The sequence below is a fragment of the Hydra vulgaris genome, chromosome 12 (assembly GCF_038396675.1).
Source record: "Hydra vulgaris chromosome 12, alternate assembly HydraT2T_AEP".
Lineage (NCBI taxonomy): Eukaryota > Metazoa > Cnidaria > Hydrozoa > Anthoathecata > Hydridae > Hydra > Hydra vulgaris.
Genome location: NC_088931.1, coordinates 69,972,951 through 69,995,932, shown reverse-complemented (window position 1 = coordinate 69,995,932; position 22,982 = coordinate 69,972,951). Strand labels below are relative to the sequence as shown.

At 29.6% G+C, this 22,982-nt stretch overlaps 1 protein-coding gene and 1 long non-coding RNA gene across 2 annotated transcripts; one reads left to right on the top strand and one right to left on the bottom strand.

The window, feature by feature from the left end:
- Window positions 1–12,043: 12,043 nt before the first annotated feature.
- On the bottom strand, window positions 12,044–16,989 carry LOC136088970 (uncharacterized). Its single transcript, XR_010642674.1, has 3 exons — window positions 12,664–16,989; window positions 12,526–12,594; window positions 12,044–12,226 (listed from the first exon to the last, which is right to left on the bottom strand). It is a non-coding gene; the product is annotated as an uncharacterized LOC136088970 (long non-coding RNA).
- A 4,898-nt stretch (window positions 16,990–21,887) lies between these two features.
- On the top strand, window positions 21,888–22,424 carry LOC136088302 (uncharacterized). Its single transcript, XM_065811993.1, has one exon. The coding sequence runs from the start codon at window positions 21,888–21,890 to the stop codon at window positions 22,422–22,424; it is 537 nt and encodes a 178-aa protein (XP_065668065.1).
- Window positions 22,425–22,982: the final 558 nt, after the last annotated feature.

The window sequence follows — 22,982 nt, the reverse complement described above, 5'->3', positions numbered from 1 at the left end:
TAAAACGATTTTTAAAGTGCCTTCGAACAATAGTTAAACTAAATCTTTATGTGTATTCATAAGTGATTTTCAACGAAATGATTTGTGTATCTTACGTAACAAGTAGAGAAAGGGGTATAGCAAATACAGTTGTTTTGCTATGAACAAAAAAACACAACACACAAAAAAAGAAAATCTGAACAATCTTATATAAATTTATTATTAATAAAAATTAAAAAAAGAAAATCTGCTAAAGTTAATCGCTTTAATTGCATATTTTCTTGTGAATTAAAACTACACTGGAAAACAAAAAACTTATATTCAAACATTTCTGGAGTTTAGACGACAATAGCAAAAATGCATTTTATGCTAAATTTACAAAAAGGAATGAAAAAGTAAAAGTTAGAACCGTTTCAGATAATAGCAGAAGCATTCTTATCAGAACTATTTAGAAAACGATAGCATTATTCACAGACTTTATAAAAATATTTTTATAAGAGTTCTATGCATTCCTTAAGCAAAAATACATAATTTTCAACCTAATGTAATAGATATCTACCAAAAAAAACCCTGGAACATAATTTGAATTTATCATAGATAAATTATATATTTAACATTGTACAAAAAAAGAATTCAAATATGGCAAGCAATAAAACTGAACTTAATTATAAAAAAAAATCAAAAAATAATTTCAACGTCACTTTTTTTAAAAATAGATACTTATCAAGAAAGTAAAAGTGATAGGTAGTCTGGAAAAGTTGTTTATATTTGACACGGAAAAAACTTATTCGGTTTCTGAAGCAATTATATCTAATTTCCTTTGTAAAAGAAAAATATAACTTTTTAATTTCACTGTTCGTAGTTCAATAGATAACAATGTTTACTGTTGTGTGTGGAGTCAGAAAACTGGTACAATGAAGTTAAACTGCTAATTGCATTGCATAAGCGTTGATAAAAGTTGTAAGTCAGTTAGCTTTAGAACATCCAAAATTTGTATTTGGCTCAAAATCCAAATTTATCTTTGGTCTTACTCATGTGTAACACAAAATAGAAATTCAATAATTGCTTTTGATTTAAAAGTGTTTATAATAGAAAGCACACAAAACAAAACAGTTGTAGAAAAATTTTCCTATAATAGGAATATAATAGGAATTTCAATAGGAATGAAGCATATAGCCAAGTTAGCTTATTTCGTGTGATAAAAACAATCAGTAGAAAGCTCGACATCGCACAGTGGTCCAAATGGTGGACAAAATAAAATAATCTATTTTTCGGGACTAAAAATATTTTATGATTTTTTGAAAGTAGATAGTAAGATTTTTTGAAAGTAAATGCAAAAGACTAGAGGTCATTATCATGACTGGTTATAAAATGACTACCTTTCAATGTTTTAAAAAACATGTAAAAAAAAAAGTTGATACCGCAGTGTTAAATTTTTCACATACATTTTCAAATTTGAAATATATGCACGAGATTTACAGTCAAAAAATGGAAAAAAAATCTTTTATTTGCTAAGAAATTGAATGAAAAAAATAAATAGATTTATTTCAATATTTATTTTTTTTAATGTTTTAAATAAAAAATGTTTCTTTTTTTTTAAAAAAATTGAATGGAAAAGTCCGTTTCCGCAAAAAAAAATCTCTTAAATTTTGTATACTTACTCAAATATCTCAATTATATTTATATTTGGATATTTGGTAATATTAAACCATATATTATTTGGGAACTACATATTATTACCTTTAATTTGATTTGTCACATATATTTACTAATCACCTGGTTTTTGAGTTATTTGTGGTCATAAAAACTGTTTTATTGTCTCTTTAAGCATGTTGCACAAGATCTTTTATGTAAATTTCAAAAAAGACAAAATACAAGGAAACGCTCAAGTTTTATTTTTTCATTTTACATAAAAAAAGGATTAACAATCTCATTTTCATGTACTTTGAATCATGTTTTTTTACCATGCCATAACTAGGGCATAGTAAAAAAAAACATGATTCAAAGATGAGATATCTGAGATATCTCACTACACGATTTGCGTTGTATTCCACCTTTCTCTGTTGCCCGGTAACTAAAGGGTCAGAACCCATTCAGAGTATTTTAAAACAATGTTCCAAGTTCTGCAACTGATTTGTTTTTCTTGACAATTTTTTCTAAATATTCTCAGTTGTTTGTTGTTGGCCTCCATGCTTTCCTCAGTCCATGATTTAAGTCATGTGTCATTATTTAACTCAATAAGTTCCCAAGTATGTTCTAATAACATATGAATAATCGGTGTCTAACTAACCTAGGGCACTTCTTGTTGAAAAACAATATTTATCTCTTTACATATGTCTCTATATTTCTTTATATTATTTTTCTGACTAGTTGACATCGCATAAACAATATTAGACAACAAGAGACCATACCGCTCTGGTAATATTCTGTCACATTTATTTAAAATGTAATCAGTATTCAGTTTTCTATTTTTCTCACTGTAAAGAAGACTTCTAGCTACATTGCCAGTTGTAGCGCTACCCCCGTGAACTGATAAATCTGCAAAACCCCACTTGGTTTCTGTTCTTTTGGCAATTAACTCCTGTATATACTTTTTCATTATTTCAAGGTAGTGGGTAGTACTGGCTGTCTTAGACTCTGTCCATGCATGGACTCCTGCAGCCATATGAACCATAACTTTCATGAAGTGGTCAAATCCATTGTGTAGCTGATTATACATTTTATGTCCTCCATTGCCATCATCATCAAATTTGATTTAAAAACTAAATTTGTTAGTACATTTGTGATATGGACATTTTCAAGCCTAAGAATTCGGGATGCTGTGATTTTGATAGACTCTGTAAAGGTAGAGTAAACTTAAATATATGGTTCAGGTAGGGGATGGTTCTCAGAGGAGTAATAGAATTTTTGTCCTAAAGTCCTAAACTTCTTTCCAACTTGGGTAAACATCGATATTGCTAGCTTTCAGCATTTTCCTCAGTTTTCAGTATGCTGATCGACCCAGCAGTGAACCACAACAGATTAAAACAGCTGTCACAGTTGTTATTTGGGTAGTTGTGACACAGCTAGAGGATGAACATCTAGATAATAGGAAATCGCAAACCTCTTTCACATCAATATGGTCAATTTCAGCAAGTTTGTTTAAATTTTTACAGAGTTCTTCTGTTCTTCGAATTTTTGACTTTCAAGAAATACTATCCTATTTTTTTCTCTTTCTTTGTAAATAGGAAAGTTTAACTCAGTGATGAATGTCATTTCATTGCATTGATGTAAATAAAATATTATATAATATTTCATATTGTATATACAAATCATTATCAACATTTTTATGGTTTACAAAACTACATAATTAAAAGGTTTGATGTTAAGTAACACTAGAACTATGGAAATATTCTTAGTGTTCATCATTATAATAAAGAACACTAAAATTATTTCTTTCATATGTTTTTTTCGTGATATATCTTATGATTATGTTTTTTTCGTGTATGATATGTTTTTTTTTTATCGTGTTTTTATGTTGTTTTTTTATCGTGTAAGATATGTTTTTTTCGTGAGATATCTCAGATATCTCATCTTTGAATCATGTTTTTTTCTTTGAATCATGTTTTGTCCGTGTTGATATTCATCAGATTCTCTATATTGTCCAATATACATCAAACATAGGCAGAACTTACCGAAAATAATTATTTTTGAACTCTGCTAACAAATTTCGGCCACATACACAGTTGCGTAGTAAGGGCATATGCTGCGCAAACCAGGTTCCGGGGCGGATCTTAGTTTACGTCACCCTCCAGCGGCCAGCGCAAGCAATTGAAGGACGGAGTTGGTGTCGTAAGAACATTTGAAAACTAAATTTTTTTTTTTGCTGTCTGTAAAAAAATGCCGCCCTTAGTGAACCACTGCCCACCTTTTTACCCCCCTTGCTACGCCACTGTTCACACACATGCCACAACTCCATACTATGAATATGAGGCAATTATAACCAGCCTTCACATAGCTATATAAATTTGTCCGCAAAACTGTCTAAACGGACCACTGTGCATCGTTCAGATGGATCATTAGATTTTTTTATCTTTAAAAAATAATAAGTTTCAATAAATTTTTTGAAGATACCAGCTAAACAGCTGAATATATCCCTTAAATGTGCCAAATTTTATAACATACAAGGAATGTCACTTTGTCATCGAACCAGAGTTATCCGTAAGTATTTTGAAAAAAGGGAAGACATTACGAGTTTGCAAAAAAAAAAAACGCAAATGCAAAAAATAGTCCGATCTCCAGCAACGACATGAATTCAATGCTAAGTTATATGCCAGCAACTGATTGTGCTTTTTAAAATCTTAAAACAAAAACTATAAAAAATACTTCAAAAATGATATTCCTACGTTCTGTTATTGGAGAATAAACAAGCATTATTTTTTTTATAGATTTTTTCTCAAAAAATCGATTTTATTTTTAAAAATTATTGTGTTATAAAAAAAAACTCTTTAAAATTAATCTAAAGGAATATGGTTTCCATCTCTTTTAAATGAGCACCGCGGTAATATAAGCATACTTAAAGAATTCTTAGACGTAAGCAATGAAGTTAAAGTTGCTTTGTATTTTTTGAATCGACTTTATGTGGTGATAACTGGAATAAGTACAATTAGTGTAAATTTATATGCAGTAGTTAGCTGCTATCATCTTGTTAAAACGCTGTTAAATTTTTTGTGTTTTTAAAATAATATCATCACGCATGAATAAATCTGTGGCGAGAAATTTTAGTGCTAAAATAAAAAAAACTATTTTATCGTTCAAAGATTTGAGTTAATAAAATTGAAAAAACTATTAACTATTTTTTTTCTTTTTTTTTTTTTTTTGTGAAAAACAAAGTAGTATTGTTTCAACAAAAAGTGGCTTAAAATTTGATCTTTTAATGATATGTTTTGTTAATAACGAATCATTTATTCCACAGTCGGCCAGAATTCACTTTTACTGGACAAAATTCATAACTAATTTAATAATAGGGCTATATTCACTAAAATTAGCAAAATGCGGTAGTGGTTTAGTGGTAGAGCACTCGCTTCATAAGCGAGAGGTTCCGAGCTCGATTCCCATCACGTCCCTGGTAGTACCGTGCTTAACTTGTTTCTCCGCGCAGCGGCCTTGTTCGTCCAAGTTCGTGTTTTGGAGTTATAGAGTTGGGAGAGGGTTATAACCACAAGTAGCCTCCTCATCTGAGCCTTCTTGGCCTTGGGGAGGTGAGTTACAAAAACAAAAAAACAAAAAAAAAGAAAAAAAAAAGAGAGTATTAATATCAAGTCTGCGCTTTTTATAAAGGTAAAGTTTTTTATTTCGTTGTTATGGATACTTGCTTTGTAAAAACCTTTTTTTGTTATTTGCAGATATTTTACGAGTGCTATATTCACTAAATTTGACATGAGTTCCAATATGATATCACATTTCTTATAGAAGTGATAAATTTTTATTATTTAGTTGCTGTGGATACTTATACTTCTTAGTTACCAGATATTTTTCTTAGTTACAAAGGGGTAAACTGATTTTTGAAAAAATTTTATCGGATTTTCGACCAACCTGTATTGAATAAAAATTAAATATTTAGGTGAATAATGGTTTAGCAATAATAAAAACAAAAAATTGTTGAAGAACATCGTCAACATAAAATTTTACCAAAAATTATAAAAAAATGATATCGTTTGAAGATTGTTTAATTAATTGTAAAACAACTGAAGGAAATGTTTTATGATTTGTTAGATGTGATGTTGATTAACGCAGTGATGAAATTATTGGATCACTGGAAACTAGGAGTCTATTGATTTGATCAGTACTTGTTGCTCTACTGTCTGTTTTTCGGCTGAAATTTTTGCGATAATCGATGGATAATGTATGGCTTTTAATTATGTGATGCCCATGTATCAATGCTTGTTGAACTTACTGAGCTATGTAATACCATGGATAAAGGAAAACATATAGTCTAACAGTGTCAAAACAATAATTAGTCTATTTCATATCCTGAAGAGAGTGTTACCAAAATAATGTAAAATCTGTTTAAAAGGTTTTGATATTTTTATAAATGGTTTGGCCAGTAGCTTCATCAAAACTTTACACGTGGGTGTCATAGCTTTTATTGCTTTGTCGTTCAATATTGAGTGCCTCAGCACAGGTTTCTGAAGTGCACAGATTCTTTGCAAAGTATGAATCATTAAATCTTTTAAATGAACTGAAGCCAAACTGTTATATTTTAAGAATAACATTCCAGTTTTGCATCCCTGACCTCATTGTAAGCGGGGTAGATGTTATATTCTTTCTCCAAGGCTCCGCTTTTAATCAATTTATATGAAGCTTTTGTCAGGCTGGCATCAATTATTAAAGCCAGTGCTTTCTCTGCTAAATATTTACGTGCTTTATCTGTATTTGAAATATTTAAAACGTCCTTGGCAGCAATAACAATAGATTCATCTCTTAGTTTTTTACTAGCAGCAAAATATAATTCACTGGATGAACGAGGTTCAAGCACACCATTTTTTTAGTTTTAGTATAACTATCATCATATGTAACTGGTTTTTGACCACGTCTACTTGCAGTTGGTTCGTTGTCGTTTAGTGACAACTAAGTGTTCATTAAGCCAATTCACAAACTTCTTTTACAAAATTTTGACAGTATAGTTTGCAGATTTCCACTTTTTTTTATACAAGTTAACAAATCGTTGAACAGCATGCCTAAAATCAACGTCTTTAAATTCAGCATTTTTTGGCTGAACAAATTTCTTCAGTAATATTTTGTTTTGAAATTCTAAGATTGTTCTTTTGGGTAAAATTATGAATGTCAAAGTTTAATAAAACATATCTAAATAATTCTTCTAACAAATATTTTGTATTATATTTTACAAAATATAAAAAATAATACAAATATTTTGTATTATTTTTTATATTTTGTAAGTTTAATATTATAATATATACGCCGCGTAGGTTACTAATTCTTGTTAGTAATTAAGTTACTACAAATGTTAGTAATTAAAATTAAAAGTAATTAAATTACTGTTAGTGTTAGTAATTGAATTACAAACAACTACTGAAAATATGTTGTTGATATGCTATGCAAAGTAAGGCATCTGAAGCAACAAAAAAAAATTAACCTCATAAGAATTGTGAATCTTATTTTAATACATACGCCCAATATTGTGTACTTAGCGCAAATAAAATACTGTAAAAACAACGTTAATGTAAAAATGGATTGTTGCTATGCAAAATTAACTATCATAGCAACCAAGTTGCTATGGTAGTAAATCTGAACAGAGATTTAATGGGACGAGCAATCAATGGAAACTCGATTGAAGCATTATATAGTTCAAATAATTATAAGACAGCACACGGAAACTTGTGGTAATTATTAGTTATAGTGCGGCAAAAAATATATTTCTTCAAGATTTTTTTTTAATCTGTGATTTTCAAAGTATAATTGTGATAATAAGCTATGACAAATTTTATTTCACACAATTGTTATTCTTATCTCGAAATACTCCAAAATAACTTGTACTCATTTTTTGTTTTAAAAACGTAGATGTAATTAAAATATCACACAACGTTGATGACACCAAAATTACTAATTTACATATATATATATATATATATATATATATATATATATATATTTTATTTCAATATTCAAATGCTCAGAGCTCTGGTAACTAAGGGATTTAAAAACAATAAATTACCAATAAATTTCTCCAAATATATACAAATACTAAAATTATATAAATTTTTAAGATTAGACAACTAAAATTTCTCCCATTTTTTCCACCAACTAGAAATTCCAAAAACCTACTGTATTCCGAAAACTAGTTCTAATTGTCATGTTGGTATTTTTTACTTAATTAATGTTATTTTTTTAAACAAACTTAAAGTGCTCATATTACCAAGTGGTCTGGTTAATATGAGCAATTTTTCTACTATTTTTAAAACCTCTGTGTTTTTAAGAAAAATATTTGGGTGCCAAATATCTAAGTGGATCATGAGTAGAGATCCCTAAAAATTGTTTATTCGCAAAAATTTTGGATCCAAAATTGCATTTCAAATATTCTTTATTTATTTTTTTAAATGCGTCTTTTGTTTATGTCATCACTTAGATACAGTTTCAAATTTTTTTTTATGAAATTGGTGATGATTACAAATTGTAAAACTTTTTTTTTGTTGCAAATGTTGAGCCCCTTTTGTGAGAATTAGTGGAAATGTATCAATTACATCAGTAGGAACCAGGTAAAGAAACCAGGTCATGAACGTTTACATGACTTTCTTTTTTTTTTTGTAAGATTTGTTTTACGCAAATTTAAGCGAATAAATGAAGTTTTTGAGTAACTTTTTTGAGTGACTTTTTTAAATTAAATTCGAATTACAGTAATTTATTTTAGTGAATTGATTTGAATACGTTTTAATAATATTTAATCATGCAAGCTTTTAATTTTTTTTCTTTTTTATGTTGTCACTAACCGGTTTTTGAAAAGACTTTCCTCAAAATTACTCGAAAATACATTAAAAACGTCTGACAAATTTAAATAAATGTTTAAAAAACTTTGAAGTAACTTTTCCTAAGTCTAACAAGTGCCCTTAAAATAATTATTCCACTTAAAAATTTAAAACTTCGTATAGGAAGGACGTAAATTGAAGACCCGATTTTTAGTAAAATGGCATTATGGCCTTATAAATTAAATAAATTTTAATCATTTCTGCGATGCATATCGCAGAAATGATTAAAATTTAAACTTAGACTTTTAAATAAACTTTAAAAGATTACGGTTCGTTAGACTTTAAAAGATTAGACTTTTAAAGTCTAACGAACCGTAATCTTTTTGGACTAAAAACAAAAAAAAAATCGTTTTTTTATTTTTTAGTTGTGCTAAAACAATTCACTTAAACATATCCTTTTTATTAAATAGCAAAATTCGTGTATTTTCCAGAACGTGCATTAACGGCGTTGAGTATATAGGCCGGGAAATGATATATTATATAAACTAGATGTCTAACTTGCGGGATTTAACGGACAAAAAATGAAAGCGCTTTTTTTGTATATAACAATAGTCCACCATTTATAAAAAGGGCAAAAGCTTTAGCCGAAGTGTGGAATAAAAGTTGAAAATCATTTTCAACTTTTATTCCACGTCAAAAGTTCCCAATAAATTGAAGATATTTCAAAAACAAATTTTAATAATTATAAAAAGCTTATAAAAGTTTTTTTATGAGCCTTTGCTTATTAAAAAAATTTTTAGTTTTTTTAATAAGCATAAAAATGCTTCAAAAGCGTCTGTCATTTTACTTTTCTAATCAAAACTTTAATCCTTTTTTAATCGAAAATAAATTAAGGAATCATAAATTATTATTTTACAAGTACTTTAACTTTCGCTTAACACTTTTACGTAAATAGTATTTAAATTTAAAATATATTTACTTTATTAGGAAAAGAAAAGTCAAAAATATTTGTTTACAAATTAAATCCGCCATTAGTAAAAAGGGCAAAAAGCGGCTTTACTTTTCGGATCGAAGTTAAGGTGAGTTTCCATCCATCCGTTTTTCTACGGGAAAGGGAAAGGAAAGGAATAAATAATCACGTAAGCATGCGTAATAAAAGTTTTTATTTGTCCTAAGGAAAACTGCGCATGCTCACGTGATTATTTTTCCGTTCCCTTTCCCGTTCCCGTAGAAAAACGGATGAGTGGAAACTCACCTTTAGACATCAAGTTATATATCAGGGATAGTCAAATAGCGGCTCGTAAGCCTCGTGCTGCTCTTAAAACGTCATTGCAGCTCGTGAGCCGTATTGCTCCTTTCACCGCTCTTTTCAAAAGTTCTTCAAATATCAACCGCTCTTTTCAAAAGTTTTATCGATTTAATGATAATAAAAACTTGAATTATACATTGCCGAAAGAAATATTGTTTAAAAAATCGATAAAGCAAAAGTTGACAATAAAGCACTTTACAATAAAAGTAAGAAAAGTAAAATTGAATATAAGAACAGATCATTTCATGGTGATGGACAGAAAAAATACGCATTTATTGAAAAAGAAAATAAACCTATGTGTTTAATTTGCAATACTGAACTAGCTCGTAATAAGACATGTAATGTTAAACATCACGATGAGACAAAACACATGTGTTTTTCTGAAGAATACCCAAAAAATTCATGTCATAGAAAAAAAAAATCGAGTTGCTTAAAACAATATTTAAAAATCAACAAATTAATATTTTATCTTCCAGCAAAGAATCAAATATTACAACAGAAGCAAGTTTTATTATAGCTTGGAACATTGCAAAAAGTAAACATCCTTACACCGATGGAGAGTTTGTAAAACAAAATCTTTTTGATGTGATCTCAGTTTTAGATCCTAATAGCGTTCAAAGGTTAATTTCAAATATTTCTGTTTTTCGGCATACAACTGAAAGAAGAATATCTGAGATTAGTGTCGAAGTTGAACAGTATTTGTTAAATGACTTAAAAAATTGTAAAGCATTCAGTTTAGCATCGGATAAATCAACAGGTATTTAAGATAAACCTCAAATAGCAGTATTTGTTAGATATGTAACATCAGATGTACTTGTGAAAGAAGAGTTTCAATTTTTGGTTTAACATATACATGTGAATTTTTATTTTCCACTATGGAATTTATTAAATCAAAGTATCGTGCCAATCTAACTAGTGAACATTTGTTACAGTTGCTTAGAATATCAACTACAAGCTTGAAACCAGATTTTAAAAAACTTCCCAGTAGTGTTGAAAACCTTAGTGCCTAATAAACTTATAGTAAATTATGCAAGTTATTATACAAGAAGAATTTTCTAATGGTCTTTTACAAAAAAATATTGATGTTTATAAAAAGAATTCTTTCTGTTATGTCTAATTTTTTGCTGAATGTAATAAAATAAAAAATAAAAGTAATTTGAACTTAATTGAAGTTCATTGAAATTTTTTTTTTTTGTGTAGTCGTTTATTTATTTGACATTTTGCAGTTTTTAGTAACTTATGCTACTAAGTGGTTATAAGGAAGTTCAATTCGAATAAAAGCAAGTTTAATTGAAATACATTAAAATAATTTTTTTTCTCAAAGAAACCTTTTTAGTTTAGATTTTTATATTTTGCTTACAATTATTTTTATAAGAAAATTTATGGTTGCTGTAATAGCAATAATTCAAGAAAAAATTATGATTTAGAGATGCTTTCTCAATTTTTTCTACAAATGGTTTTCTAGTGTGAATAAAAAGGAATCCGATTTTATGTAGCCAATTTTACATTTAAAGAATAGCTTTTACTTTCTTTATTGTAAAAAAAACTAAATACCAAATATAAATTGTGTACATACTAAGTTTATCTATAAAAATGCAATTTCCGTTTAAAAAATCAAAATTTACATTCGCCAATTATTGTTTTTAAAAATGAAGTTGGCATAGCAACATTTATTGCGGCTCTTCGGCCACGTCATTATTTATATACGGCTCTCCCCAGTGAAAAAGCGCACATGGGATATGCGTGGATTTTTTCCACATGTAACCCATGTGGGGATTATTATTTTGTCCCATGTGGGTTTCATATGGTAAATTTCACATGGATTCCATATGGTAAATCCCATATGGGATACGCGTGGGTTTTTACCATATGTAACCCATATGGGGATTATTATTTTGTGCCATGTGGGTTTCATATGGTAAATCCCACATGGGTTATATGTGGTAAATCCTACATGGGATATAGGTGAAAAATACTACATGTTATAGATCTTAAATGCCACATATTTTAATCCAAATGGTATAAAAGTAGTCAATACTAGACAAATTAAAGTCCGAATGCTTCTATGATAATTTTTAAAATTCTTTTAATTTAAAAATTACTTAAATAGTAATTTAAAATTAATCATCGAAGCTTTCAGAGGCTTAACTTAATCTGGTATTTGCTACTTTATCCCATTTGGTATTCAAAATGTGTAGCATTTTTGATCTTTTACATGTGATGTTTTCCACCTATAACCTATGTGGGGTTTACCTTAAACTATTATGACGAAATTTTATAAAATTAAAAAACGTGTTGCAAAATGAATTTATTTTAAAATAAATGCTATTAATCAATACATCCAAAATGAATATTAAAAATATTATTTTTTCTTTTGCGATTTACAGGCCGTTTTTTCTCGATTGAATTAATTATATCGCTTCGGCTTGCATAATACCAAGGTTTTTAGTATCTTCTAACTTTCTTCAAACATTTTCTAAAAAAAAAATACAAATATATATAAATATAAATATATATATATATATATATATATATATAGAGAGAGAGAGAGAGAGAAACAGAGAGAGACACACACACACACACAGAGAGAGAGAGAGAGAGAGAGAGAGAGAGAGAGAGAGAGAGAGAGAGAGAGAGAGAGAGAGAGAGAGAGAGAGAGAGAGAGCAATTTTAATAAGGAACCTTATTAGTCGAGCAATTTTAATTATTAGCCAGGTTGAAGTCATTAATGACTACAATATTTCACAAATAATTATTTCCTAATTTATTACTTACAATGACTAACGTATTATGAGTAATTGAACACATATTATGCGTAATGAGCTTGAACCCATGAGGAGAATCCTAAAAAAAAGTGATCAATTAGGATAAGTAGTTAAACAAAAAAACAAAAACAAAAATGTAAAAACTAACTTTTTCAATGATGTAGACGTTGGGTGCAATAGCCACTGGATGCAAAAGTATCTTTACTTTTTCGTCACACACACGGCCTTCTATAATAACAGGCCTTGACATCGCGCAAAATGCCGTAAAAACTGAAGGCCGATTAAACTTTCACTTTTACTTATATTGATATATTTTTATATTAGGTAGGGTGTAATGGCAGTCTATGCTTTCTAATAATAATCTCTAGTAAAGACGGAAATATAAAAAGAAAACCAAAAAATTGTTAAAAGATAATCATATTTTTCGTATTTCAAATTTTATTAAGAATATTTATGTAATATTAAATAGTATCAATAACAAGCCGAACCATAACAAAGTATATATCTATATATTAGAAAGATAACTGTATTTTTAATTTTTTTTGCTAAAAATGGTAACAATAAAAATCACCAACAATAAAAAACACCAACAAAAGTTGATTCAAGCAAAAAAAAAGTTTTATCAATATATCTCAACAGGGTAAATATTTACAAATCCAAACATATTGAGAGACATATAGGCTAATGAGAAAATAAAAAACATAAAAAGTAAATAGCATAATAAATTACAAAACTAATTTTCACATAAATTATGATAGCTTTAGTATTTTGGGAGTGGTAATTAGTGAGTAATTCTTTAGCAGAATATTAGAATATACTCTGCATTGTTTTTTTGTGATTTTAAATTTATATTTAGCAGCAATGAACTGAAACGGAGTAACACAAAATGTTCTGCATAAGGGTCAGTAGCACCTTGAAAAAAAAAAGCAAAATATTGACCATTAAACAAGAGTATCAGAAGGAATTTCAAGTCTGCCTCTGTTTAGGCTATACAGATAACTTCCATATTTATAATAATAATTGGTAGAATCATCATAAATTTTTATTTCACTTTTTTGCACATAGCCAACTATGTAAACTTTAGCCACTAATGTAGATTTATTAACTGAGCTTTCAAGATCATGTATATTATCCAGAAGTTCTTTTTCATCAGTAGAAATATCTCTAAAACATATGTCACAAGTATGACCATCAATACCATCAACAGGAATGTCAAGTTGTAATATCAATTTAGTATGTTGAATATTAATTTTTTCAATTACAGATTTAGCGTTTATAAAGTAAGTACCTTCAGATCCCTGTCGAAGCTTAGAAAAAGCTTTTTCAAGTGGATCTGTTGAAAACCAACCTAATAAGACATACTTTGCTCTATTACTCAACAAAGTTTCTACGAGATCAATAAAGCCATAACATAAATGCGCTATTGCCTGTAGGTTTCATAAAATTTGACAATTCAGCAATATCTCGTAGCAGTTGTAACTGTTGATCACCAACTGAGTGGATTTCTCCGCATAATTCATTTCTAAACCGAATGCCAGCACCAGGTGCTTTGACATTAACAACATTCGAAAAAAAATTATTTTTTCAATAAATACAGCAGTACCTTCAAATGCTTTATTTTCAATCTCTGGATGCGTTTTTAGTGCAGCTACTATTTCTTCGCAAAAAACAGACAAACAAAACTTTACAGATTGTCTCTCTATTGGTTTTGGATAAACTGATTTAGCTGTAAGTTTAGAAAGTTTAAAAAGACTATTGCACTCAGTTTTATATAAAGTTTCTAAATCACTCCACTTAGCCAAAGCCAGTTCTTTATTGTTCAAAAATTGAAGTTTGTCAGTCTTTTCTGTCAACCAATTGTTTCGTATAGATTTTAAGAGATGCACAATATCAATAATCATACAATAAATATATACCTGATGTTGTTAACCATGATTTACTATCAACTGTTTTAAACATTCCAAAAAATCTTTGATTTACACGGTTACCATCAGTAATTATTACCAATGTCTTACTACTTTCAATACTATTTATCGTATCAACAATTTGTTGACATTGAGCAAACTAAAATTCAGGGGAAAGATTTGCAACAGGTTGAGCTCTACATATAAATTCTGGACCTCCAAAAAGACATTTTATCATAAATGATAAAATTGTTTTAGCTAACTTTTCAGGGTAGTTTACTGCTTGACCAAACAAAGCACCTCTTTGGTAAAGTAATGAAGCTTTGACATAGACCTCATCAATTAGTAGTATGGAAGTTCTTTTCAATGGATTTAAATTCATAAAAATACTATTTATGAAACTTAGGTCCTCCATTGAGCTTATTTTTGAAGTCAATCGTGTTAAAGTCCTTATACTTGGCAATTTGTAGTCAATACACAAACAATCATATAAACTTCGTCGCATAGCAAGTTACTCATTAGGGTACAGTGAGATTTATATGTTTTTGAAAAAAATAAAATTCAAGCTTAAGAAAAGGTGTATTCCTATGTAAAATTTAATTTCAAGGTAGGTTTGTTATGGACCACTTTTTGATCAGAAAACGTCTTGATACCCAAATTTTCATATTTACACATTATTAAAATGAAAAAAACTTAAATTATTATAAAATAAATAAAATCCGTTTTTATGTAATGAACTCTCCTAATAAGCGCAGCGCCGAATTAATTTTAAAAGATATTTTCACTTGGCTCTGCGCTGTATAAAACTTTATACAAGATCGTAGTCTGTTGCTATTTAGTCTGTTTTTAAACTTTAAACTGTTACTATTTTATTCGTTATTAGTTATTTAATCGAGATATTAATAAATGTCGAAAGTTAAGACTAGATCATCCACCACTGCAATTTCAGATTTTATTGGACCTGGAAAAGATTTTATTCCTAGTGAGCTGCCTACAAACAGAGCAGTTTTTTTTTTTTTTTTTAAACATCTTCGCTTCCAACAAGGCTGCAAGCAGCCACTAATTAAAGTTGGAAGTTACTGTAAGAGAAAAGATGAAGGTTGTAGAGCAAGATAACGATTGACGGACGATTTAAAAGATTGCAAATTATATGAATCAGGAAAGCAAGATGAAGGAAGCGAATACCAAAGAGCTGATGTTCGAGGAAAAAAACTAGACGAATAAGCGCTTTTGGAGCACTTAGGAACAGTCACAGAAAAAGGATGACACTTAATTGAATGACGAGTAACACGAGAATGAATTTTAGTAGATGGCACAAGAGACGCTAGCTCTTTAGAGCAGTGCCCATTATAGTACTTGTAGAAAAGAGAAAGAGAAGCAACATTACGACGATGTGATAATGGTTGGAGGTTGGCTGCAAGAGCAGGTCCAACTATGTTTACAATGCGTTTTTGCACCTTGTCTAAAAGAGAAAGGACATCATTAGAAGATCCGCCCCAGATATGGCAACAGTATTCCATACAAGGCCGGATTTGAGATTTATAGAGATAGAGAATAGAATCCAGAGTAAGAAAGTGGCGAGCTCGATAAAGAGATGCAACCTTAGCAGATGCTAATTTTGCAACCGATTTGATATATGGTTTCCAAGAAAGATTGGAAGTAAGAGCTAATCCTAGAAGATGAAGAGTAGGTGACTCATCGAATACATCACACCGTTCATAAATATAGGAAGATCTAAATTATTGCGATAACGATTGGCTGAAAAAAATTGAGTTTTATCTGAATTAAAGTTCACCAGCCACTGTGAGTCCGATGCTGTAGCAGAAGTGAGATCCTTTTCAAGCTCAAATGCCCCCTCCAGGCAATCAGAGGGTGTTGGTTTCTTATCACGACAAGAATAAATGGTAGTATCATCAGCAAACAATGCCACCTTAGATGTGAGAATATCTGGAAGATCGTTAATGTAAATTAAAAAGAGTATAGGGCCAAGGATAGAACCTTGAGGAACCCCTGAAGTTACAGAATAAGAAGAAGAGTGTTGTCCATCGAGGACAACTTTTATGCTACGATTGGAAAGGAAGGATTCAATGATCTTAAAGATGTTGCCGGATACACCATAAGAAGAAAGCTTATGGAGAAGACCAGCATGCCAAACTTTATCAAACGCTTTTGAAATGTCAAGAGCGATGGCCTTAACCTCTCCACCTTCATCTAATGCACGATAAAACCTGTCAGTTATTACTGTTAGCAAATCAGCTGTAGAACGAGAAGATCGAAATCCATATTGATGGTCAGAAAGTAAGTTATTAGATTCAAGATGAGAAATTAAGTGTTTGTTAATTAAAGATTCAAAAACCTTGCTTATGATAGGAAGAAGACTTATGGGACGGTAGTTAGACGAATCAGATCGCTCCCCAGAATTTTTGAAGATAGGGATAATAGATGCGGCTTTCCAGCAGGCTGGAAAACAAGACTCCAGGCCTTCCCAGGAGAGGCGTGCGGTCGGTCACTTTGAGTGACCCCGCATATATATATTTTTTGAGAGTTTGGCCATGGTTTTTTAGCATATATTAATGACGCATTTTTAAAAAGGCGCTGAAAAAACCTAACTAAATTGTCGTATTATTTTATTATTTTTATTCATAATTTATTCCTATTATTAATATAAAAATATGAACATAAAAATGAAATAAATATATTTATACTTATTTATAAAAATTTTTTTTTTCTTATTACAATTTTTTTTTTTATGTCTAGTAAACATTAAAAAAAAAATTTATTTATTTATATTTATTTATATTATAATTATTTATAATATATTTTTAGGTGTTGATTTTTTCAGCAACGATATTTGAGACAAGTCGAAAAAATAAACAGAAAATGTGACCGAAAACTTTTTTAATCAATTTTGAAAAATATGCTCTGCCGAAGCGGGATGCGAACCCGGGTCTCCGCGGCGCTTTGTAATGTCTTAACCGAATGAGCTAAACATTCATATACTCATCAAGAACCTTGTAGATAATAATTCTTCTAGAACTTAGAAGTTATTTTTTGTAAAAAGACATACTTATGCGAAAAAATTTAAAATTCAAAAAAAAAAATGTAAAATAAAAAAATAAAAATTTGTTATAAGAAAAAAAAATTCAAAAAAAAAATATATATATATATTATTTTTATGTTATTATTTCCTTATTAATGAAAAGAATAAATTATTAAAAAAATTACAAAATAATACAACGAATTTAATTTGATTTTTTCAGCGTCTTTTTAAAAATGCGTTATTTTTAATATATGCTAAAAAAGCGTGGCCGAGTTATCCAAAAAAAAAAATATATCCGTGTTCACTCAAGGCGTGCGACCGCACGCCTCTCCTGGGAAGGCCTGAGACTCTGATAAGCACTTGTTGAATAGTTTTGAGAGTATAGACGACAGCTCCGGAGAACACTTCTGCAAGACAATAACAGGTATGTTGTCTGGGCCACAAGCTGTAGAAGAGTCTAGGCAGGAGATCACTTTAGATACAGATGCTGAAGTGATATGAATGTCAAGCAATGGATCAACCTGTTTGTTGGCAATATCAGGTAGAACGCAATTAGTGGAATCAAGAGATGATATTGATGAAAAGTTTTTAGCAAACAGTTCGGCTTTGTCTTTAGGTGAGGTGACAAAGTCTGAACCATACAAGAGAGGTGGAATTATAGATTTGCCCTTATTATTGATATTATTAAAGATTCTCCAGAAGTCACGAGAGCCTAATTTTTGAAATGAGATACGAGATTTCATGACCTGAGAATAGCAGGTTTTGGTGTTAGACAAAACCTTTTTACAGTTGTTTTTAGCAGTAATAAACAGACGTCTGTTTTCTGGAGAATTGTTTTGCTGATAAATATGGAAGTAACGGTTTCGATTGGCAATCGCAGCAGCACAGTGTGAGGAAAACCATGGAGGAGAGTGAGGCTTGACCTGGAATCGTCGAGAGGGAATAAAAGATTCCATGCCAGCCTGAATCCACGAAGTTATGTAAGAAGCACATTTGTCGACAGGAAGTTGAAAGATTTCTACCCAAGGGCCATCACGAAGAAAATCACGGAAAGAATCCCAGTCAGTTTTACTGTAGTTGTAAGAGGTTCGATAATAGGGAGATTCAGGTGATGAAGAAGAATGAGATATTAGTTTTAAAGAGATCAAACTGTGATCAGAAGCACCTAAGGGTGAATGTGGAGAAACTGAGCACTGACTAGGATCAGAAACAAGACATAAGTCGAGTAGAGAAGGTAAATGATTAGGGTTGTCAGGAAAGTGAGTTGGAAAGTTGACTATTTGAGTTAGGGATTGAGAAAGGCAAAAGTTGTGGGCTTTAATACCTGCAGAGTCACTGACACTAGAGCCAAGCCATTCAGAGTGGTGAGCATTAAAGTCACCGACAACAACTATATTAGCTGATGGATAAAGAGAGAGGGCTTGGTCAATATGATCAGAAATGACATCAAAAAGAGTGCAGTCTTGAGATGAAGGAGAGCGATATAGAACAAAGAGAAAGGCAATAGAGTGAAGTGGTGCTAAATGAAAGCACATGAAAGAATAGTCTGTGGATTCAAACCTAGTTTCACGACAAACAGGTGAATTCTTACGAATGTAAATGCCCAGGCCAAGCATGTGACTATTGGAGTCTTTACGAATCAGAGGAAGATAACCATCAACACTAAGATCACAAGATGAGACAGCTGAACTCAAATTAGTCTCACAAAGAGCAAGTAGGTCTGGTGAACTTTGCAAGAGATAAGACTCAACAGAAGAAAAGTTACTTCGAAGACCATGAATATTAGTGAATGATAGGTTTACAGAACTTGGTGATGATGGTTTTTTGTGTTTTATAGTTTTTGGTACTTTATTCATTTTTAAATTAGTTTGAAGAACTTGACTCAAAGCATAGATAATACTCAGAACACCGTTTAATAGCCCAAGCAATTGCCTCATTACTACTAATAAACCCTAAGCCGTAACAAAGGGCTCCAAATGTGGCCTCCGCAATGCACACCAAAAGTACAAACAGGGACACCATCCATGCGCAACATGGCACTGTTAATACTTTGATATTTTTCAGCTGTTGATGGAATAAACCTCTCTGAGAGCTACCACAGAGTTCGGGGAACCTGACTACCAGCCGGCCTCAGAACCATAAAACTGAGTTTTAGAGCTGTACCCTCATAAGGAGATAATAGAATGAGTTGCCTAGTCGTAAAAACAGTGACACAAGCAAACCCATGCATTGAGTCAAGAAGATCCAGCATTCAACATCCTAAACTGGAAACAATGTATTAAAAATACATCTGCGCCAGCCTAATAGATGAAGAAGGGGTGCAAGGCTGGTCAACAGATGGAATCTGTTTACCCCTTAAGTCTTTGCCTAGGAAGCCTTCTACAAGACAGTAGCTGGGTGCATTTAACATCTGCCCAAGATGAGTATTTTTATCGAGACACCATCTCTAGCCTTTACTCAACCAAGAGCCCCAAGGCAGGGGGTGTTTTATATCGGAGTTGGCATCTCCTAGCCTTTGCCTAAAAAGGCGTATCTACAAGGCAGCAGGACATGAAGCAGATTGTACTGGGTTACATGTTACCAGTAGCAGGATAACCTGATCTGACAAAAGTTATTCAAAAAGGAATTTTACTAAAAGAACAAAAAAGCATGACATGCAATCTACACCATAATAAATATTCTAAAAAAGATCTTGCTAGCGATCTGATTCCGTTTGTTCTTGCTCAATGGAGAAAAACAAATGTTAAGTTTCAACAGCCAGTTATTATTGGTGAGAAATCGCTTTATTATAGAATTAAAACCCTTTGGGAGAAAGTAGAAAACGTTGTATGGGGAAGAACTAAGGCAAAAGTAAAAGAAGAACTTCTAATGAAGTTAGATAAGCTAATGGACCTCATAACATGTCCTCATAAGATACTTCTGTGTGAACATGATCTGTCTGGGTGTTCTTCTCCCCAAAATTGTAAAAGTAAAGCACATATAATTTGCACCTGTATTTTTTCTAAAAAAATTCCAACTATGGAGCTCAGGTGGTTATACAGTCAAAGAAATAAGACAGGCGAAAAGTCTGACATGCAGATGGGACATGCTGATAAGATTGAGACAACAAAACTTAGAAAAAAATATAAGAGAAAAATCAGTGACAAAAAAGCTTATGAGAAAAGAATGAAAAAACTACAAGATGATCAAGCATCCTTTGAGGTAAATATAATTTCATAATAATAAATATTTTCTTTGTTTATATAGCAAATTTTATATATATATATATATATATATATATATATATATATATATATTTATATGTATATATATATATATATATATATATATATATATATATATATATATATATATATATATATATATATATATATATATGTATACAGCGTATATATATGCACGTATATATATAAATATATATATATATATATGTATATATATACAACGTATATATATATGCATGTATATATATAAATATATATATATGTATATATACATATGTATATAAATATGTATATATATGTGTATATGGATATACATATATATATATATATATATATATATATATATATATATATATATATATATATATATATATATATATATATATGTATATATATGTATGTATACATATATATATATATACATATATGTATATATATATACATATATATATATGTGTATATATATAAATGTATATATATAATAAATAAACAAATAATAAATAAATAAAATATATTTCAGACAACAAGCATGTACAAATTAGGAGCCAGGTCCATAGTTTTTTTTTTGTTTTTTTTTTTAAAAAAGAAAAGTATTATTCTAAACTTTGATTAACTGAATTTATAGAGTGATTCACCAAGGTACAAGCCATATATATATATGTATATATATATATATATATATATATATATATATATATATATATATATATATATATATATATATATATATATATATATATATATATATATATATATATATATATATATATATATATATATATGTATATATATATATATATATATATACACACATATACACTACATCAAAAAATAAAACATACAGTTAATTTCCAAACATTCAAGTCTTTTTATTTCAATCAAATAATAAATAACATAATTAATATTTACATATTAATTAGTAATTGCTATAATATATAATATTATTAAAAATAAAGTTCATAAAAAAAATTATTTAATTAATAAAAACAAAAAAACATAGTCAAAGAAAAAAACATACATCAAAAAATAAAACATACACACATCAAATACATGAAAGCAAAATAAGATACAAGAAGAAAAACGATCATACCCTTTCACAAAAACATGACTCATCTAATTCGGTAATGTAAATAAGACCTGTTTTTGTCATATTTTGCTTTAGTATTGCATTGTTACATAAATAGTGCGCATATTGATGTAAATAATGGCAACCGCTAAAAAAATTTCTGAAAAAACAAAAATTTCAAAAGGAAAAGTGTCCATTGAAATTAGAATGTTAATTGTGAAACTAAAGGAAGAAGGAAAAAGTTATGCAGAAATTGCTAAGTTGATCGACAGACCTCGAGCAACCATTCAGACAGTAATTAATAATTATAGAAAAAAAAAATCATTTGAAAGTGCGCCTGGAAGAGGTCGAAAAAAAGCGTTTACAATGCAAGCAGAAAGGAAAATTGAAAGAATGGTAAAAAAAGATCCAAAAACATCGGCTCCAAAAATAACTGCTCTTTTAAAAAAAGATCTAAATGTGACAGTTAATCCCCAAACTGTAAGAAATTTGTTGCACCGGAAAAGCTACGCAGGACGAATTTCACGTAAGAAACCATTCTTAACAAAAAGGAATGTTGTTAAAAGATTGGCTTACGTGAATGAGTTTTTGAACAAGTCTGAAGAATTTTGGAACACAGTTGTAGAGTTCTATGGTCAGCTACGCAACGAGCGCAACATGTTTTTAAAAATTTAACTGACTCATTATATTATAATTTTTAATTTTTTTTTACGTTTACACTCAAATTATCCTTTTTTATTATTATTCACAAAAAAAAAAAGGATAAGAAGACAATTTGAGTAAAATAGAAATAAAAGACAGCGATCAGCTACGCAACGCGCAAAAAAGCTTGTTTTTTTTTAATTTAAAGTTTGAATTATTTTTTCTCCGAATCTATAATTTATTTTTTTATAAAAACGTTTTTTTCTTCAAAAACAATTATTTCATTGAAGTTATATTTATAAAAAATTTTTAATATAATATTAATTACACGTCAAATAAAAAGTTTTCAAAAAACTATGCGGTCAGCTACGCAACAATCAGCCACGCAACATGCGAATTTTTATTATAATTCAAATTAAAACCCAAAACAAATCTAAAACTATATTTATAGCTTGTATTTAGAAACAATAAAATTTATTTATAAAGTTTATAAAGATAATTTTACATTAAAAGAAACCTGGACCCCGGGGTGGAAAAGGGGGAGGGGGCTTTAGAAGCTTCAGTACTCTCACTTTTTTAAATAATGGGGCT

Bases quoted from the DNA above. Each gene is read 5' to 3' on its own strand.
- LOC136088302 (XM_065811993.1), top strand. From the start codon at position 21,888: ATGGCAACCGCTAAAAAAATTTCTGAAAAAACAAAAATTTCAAAAGGA.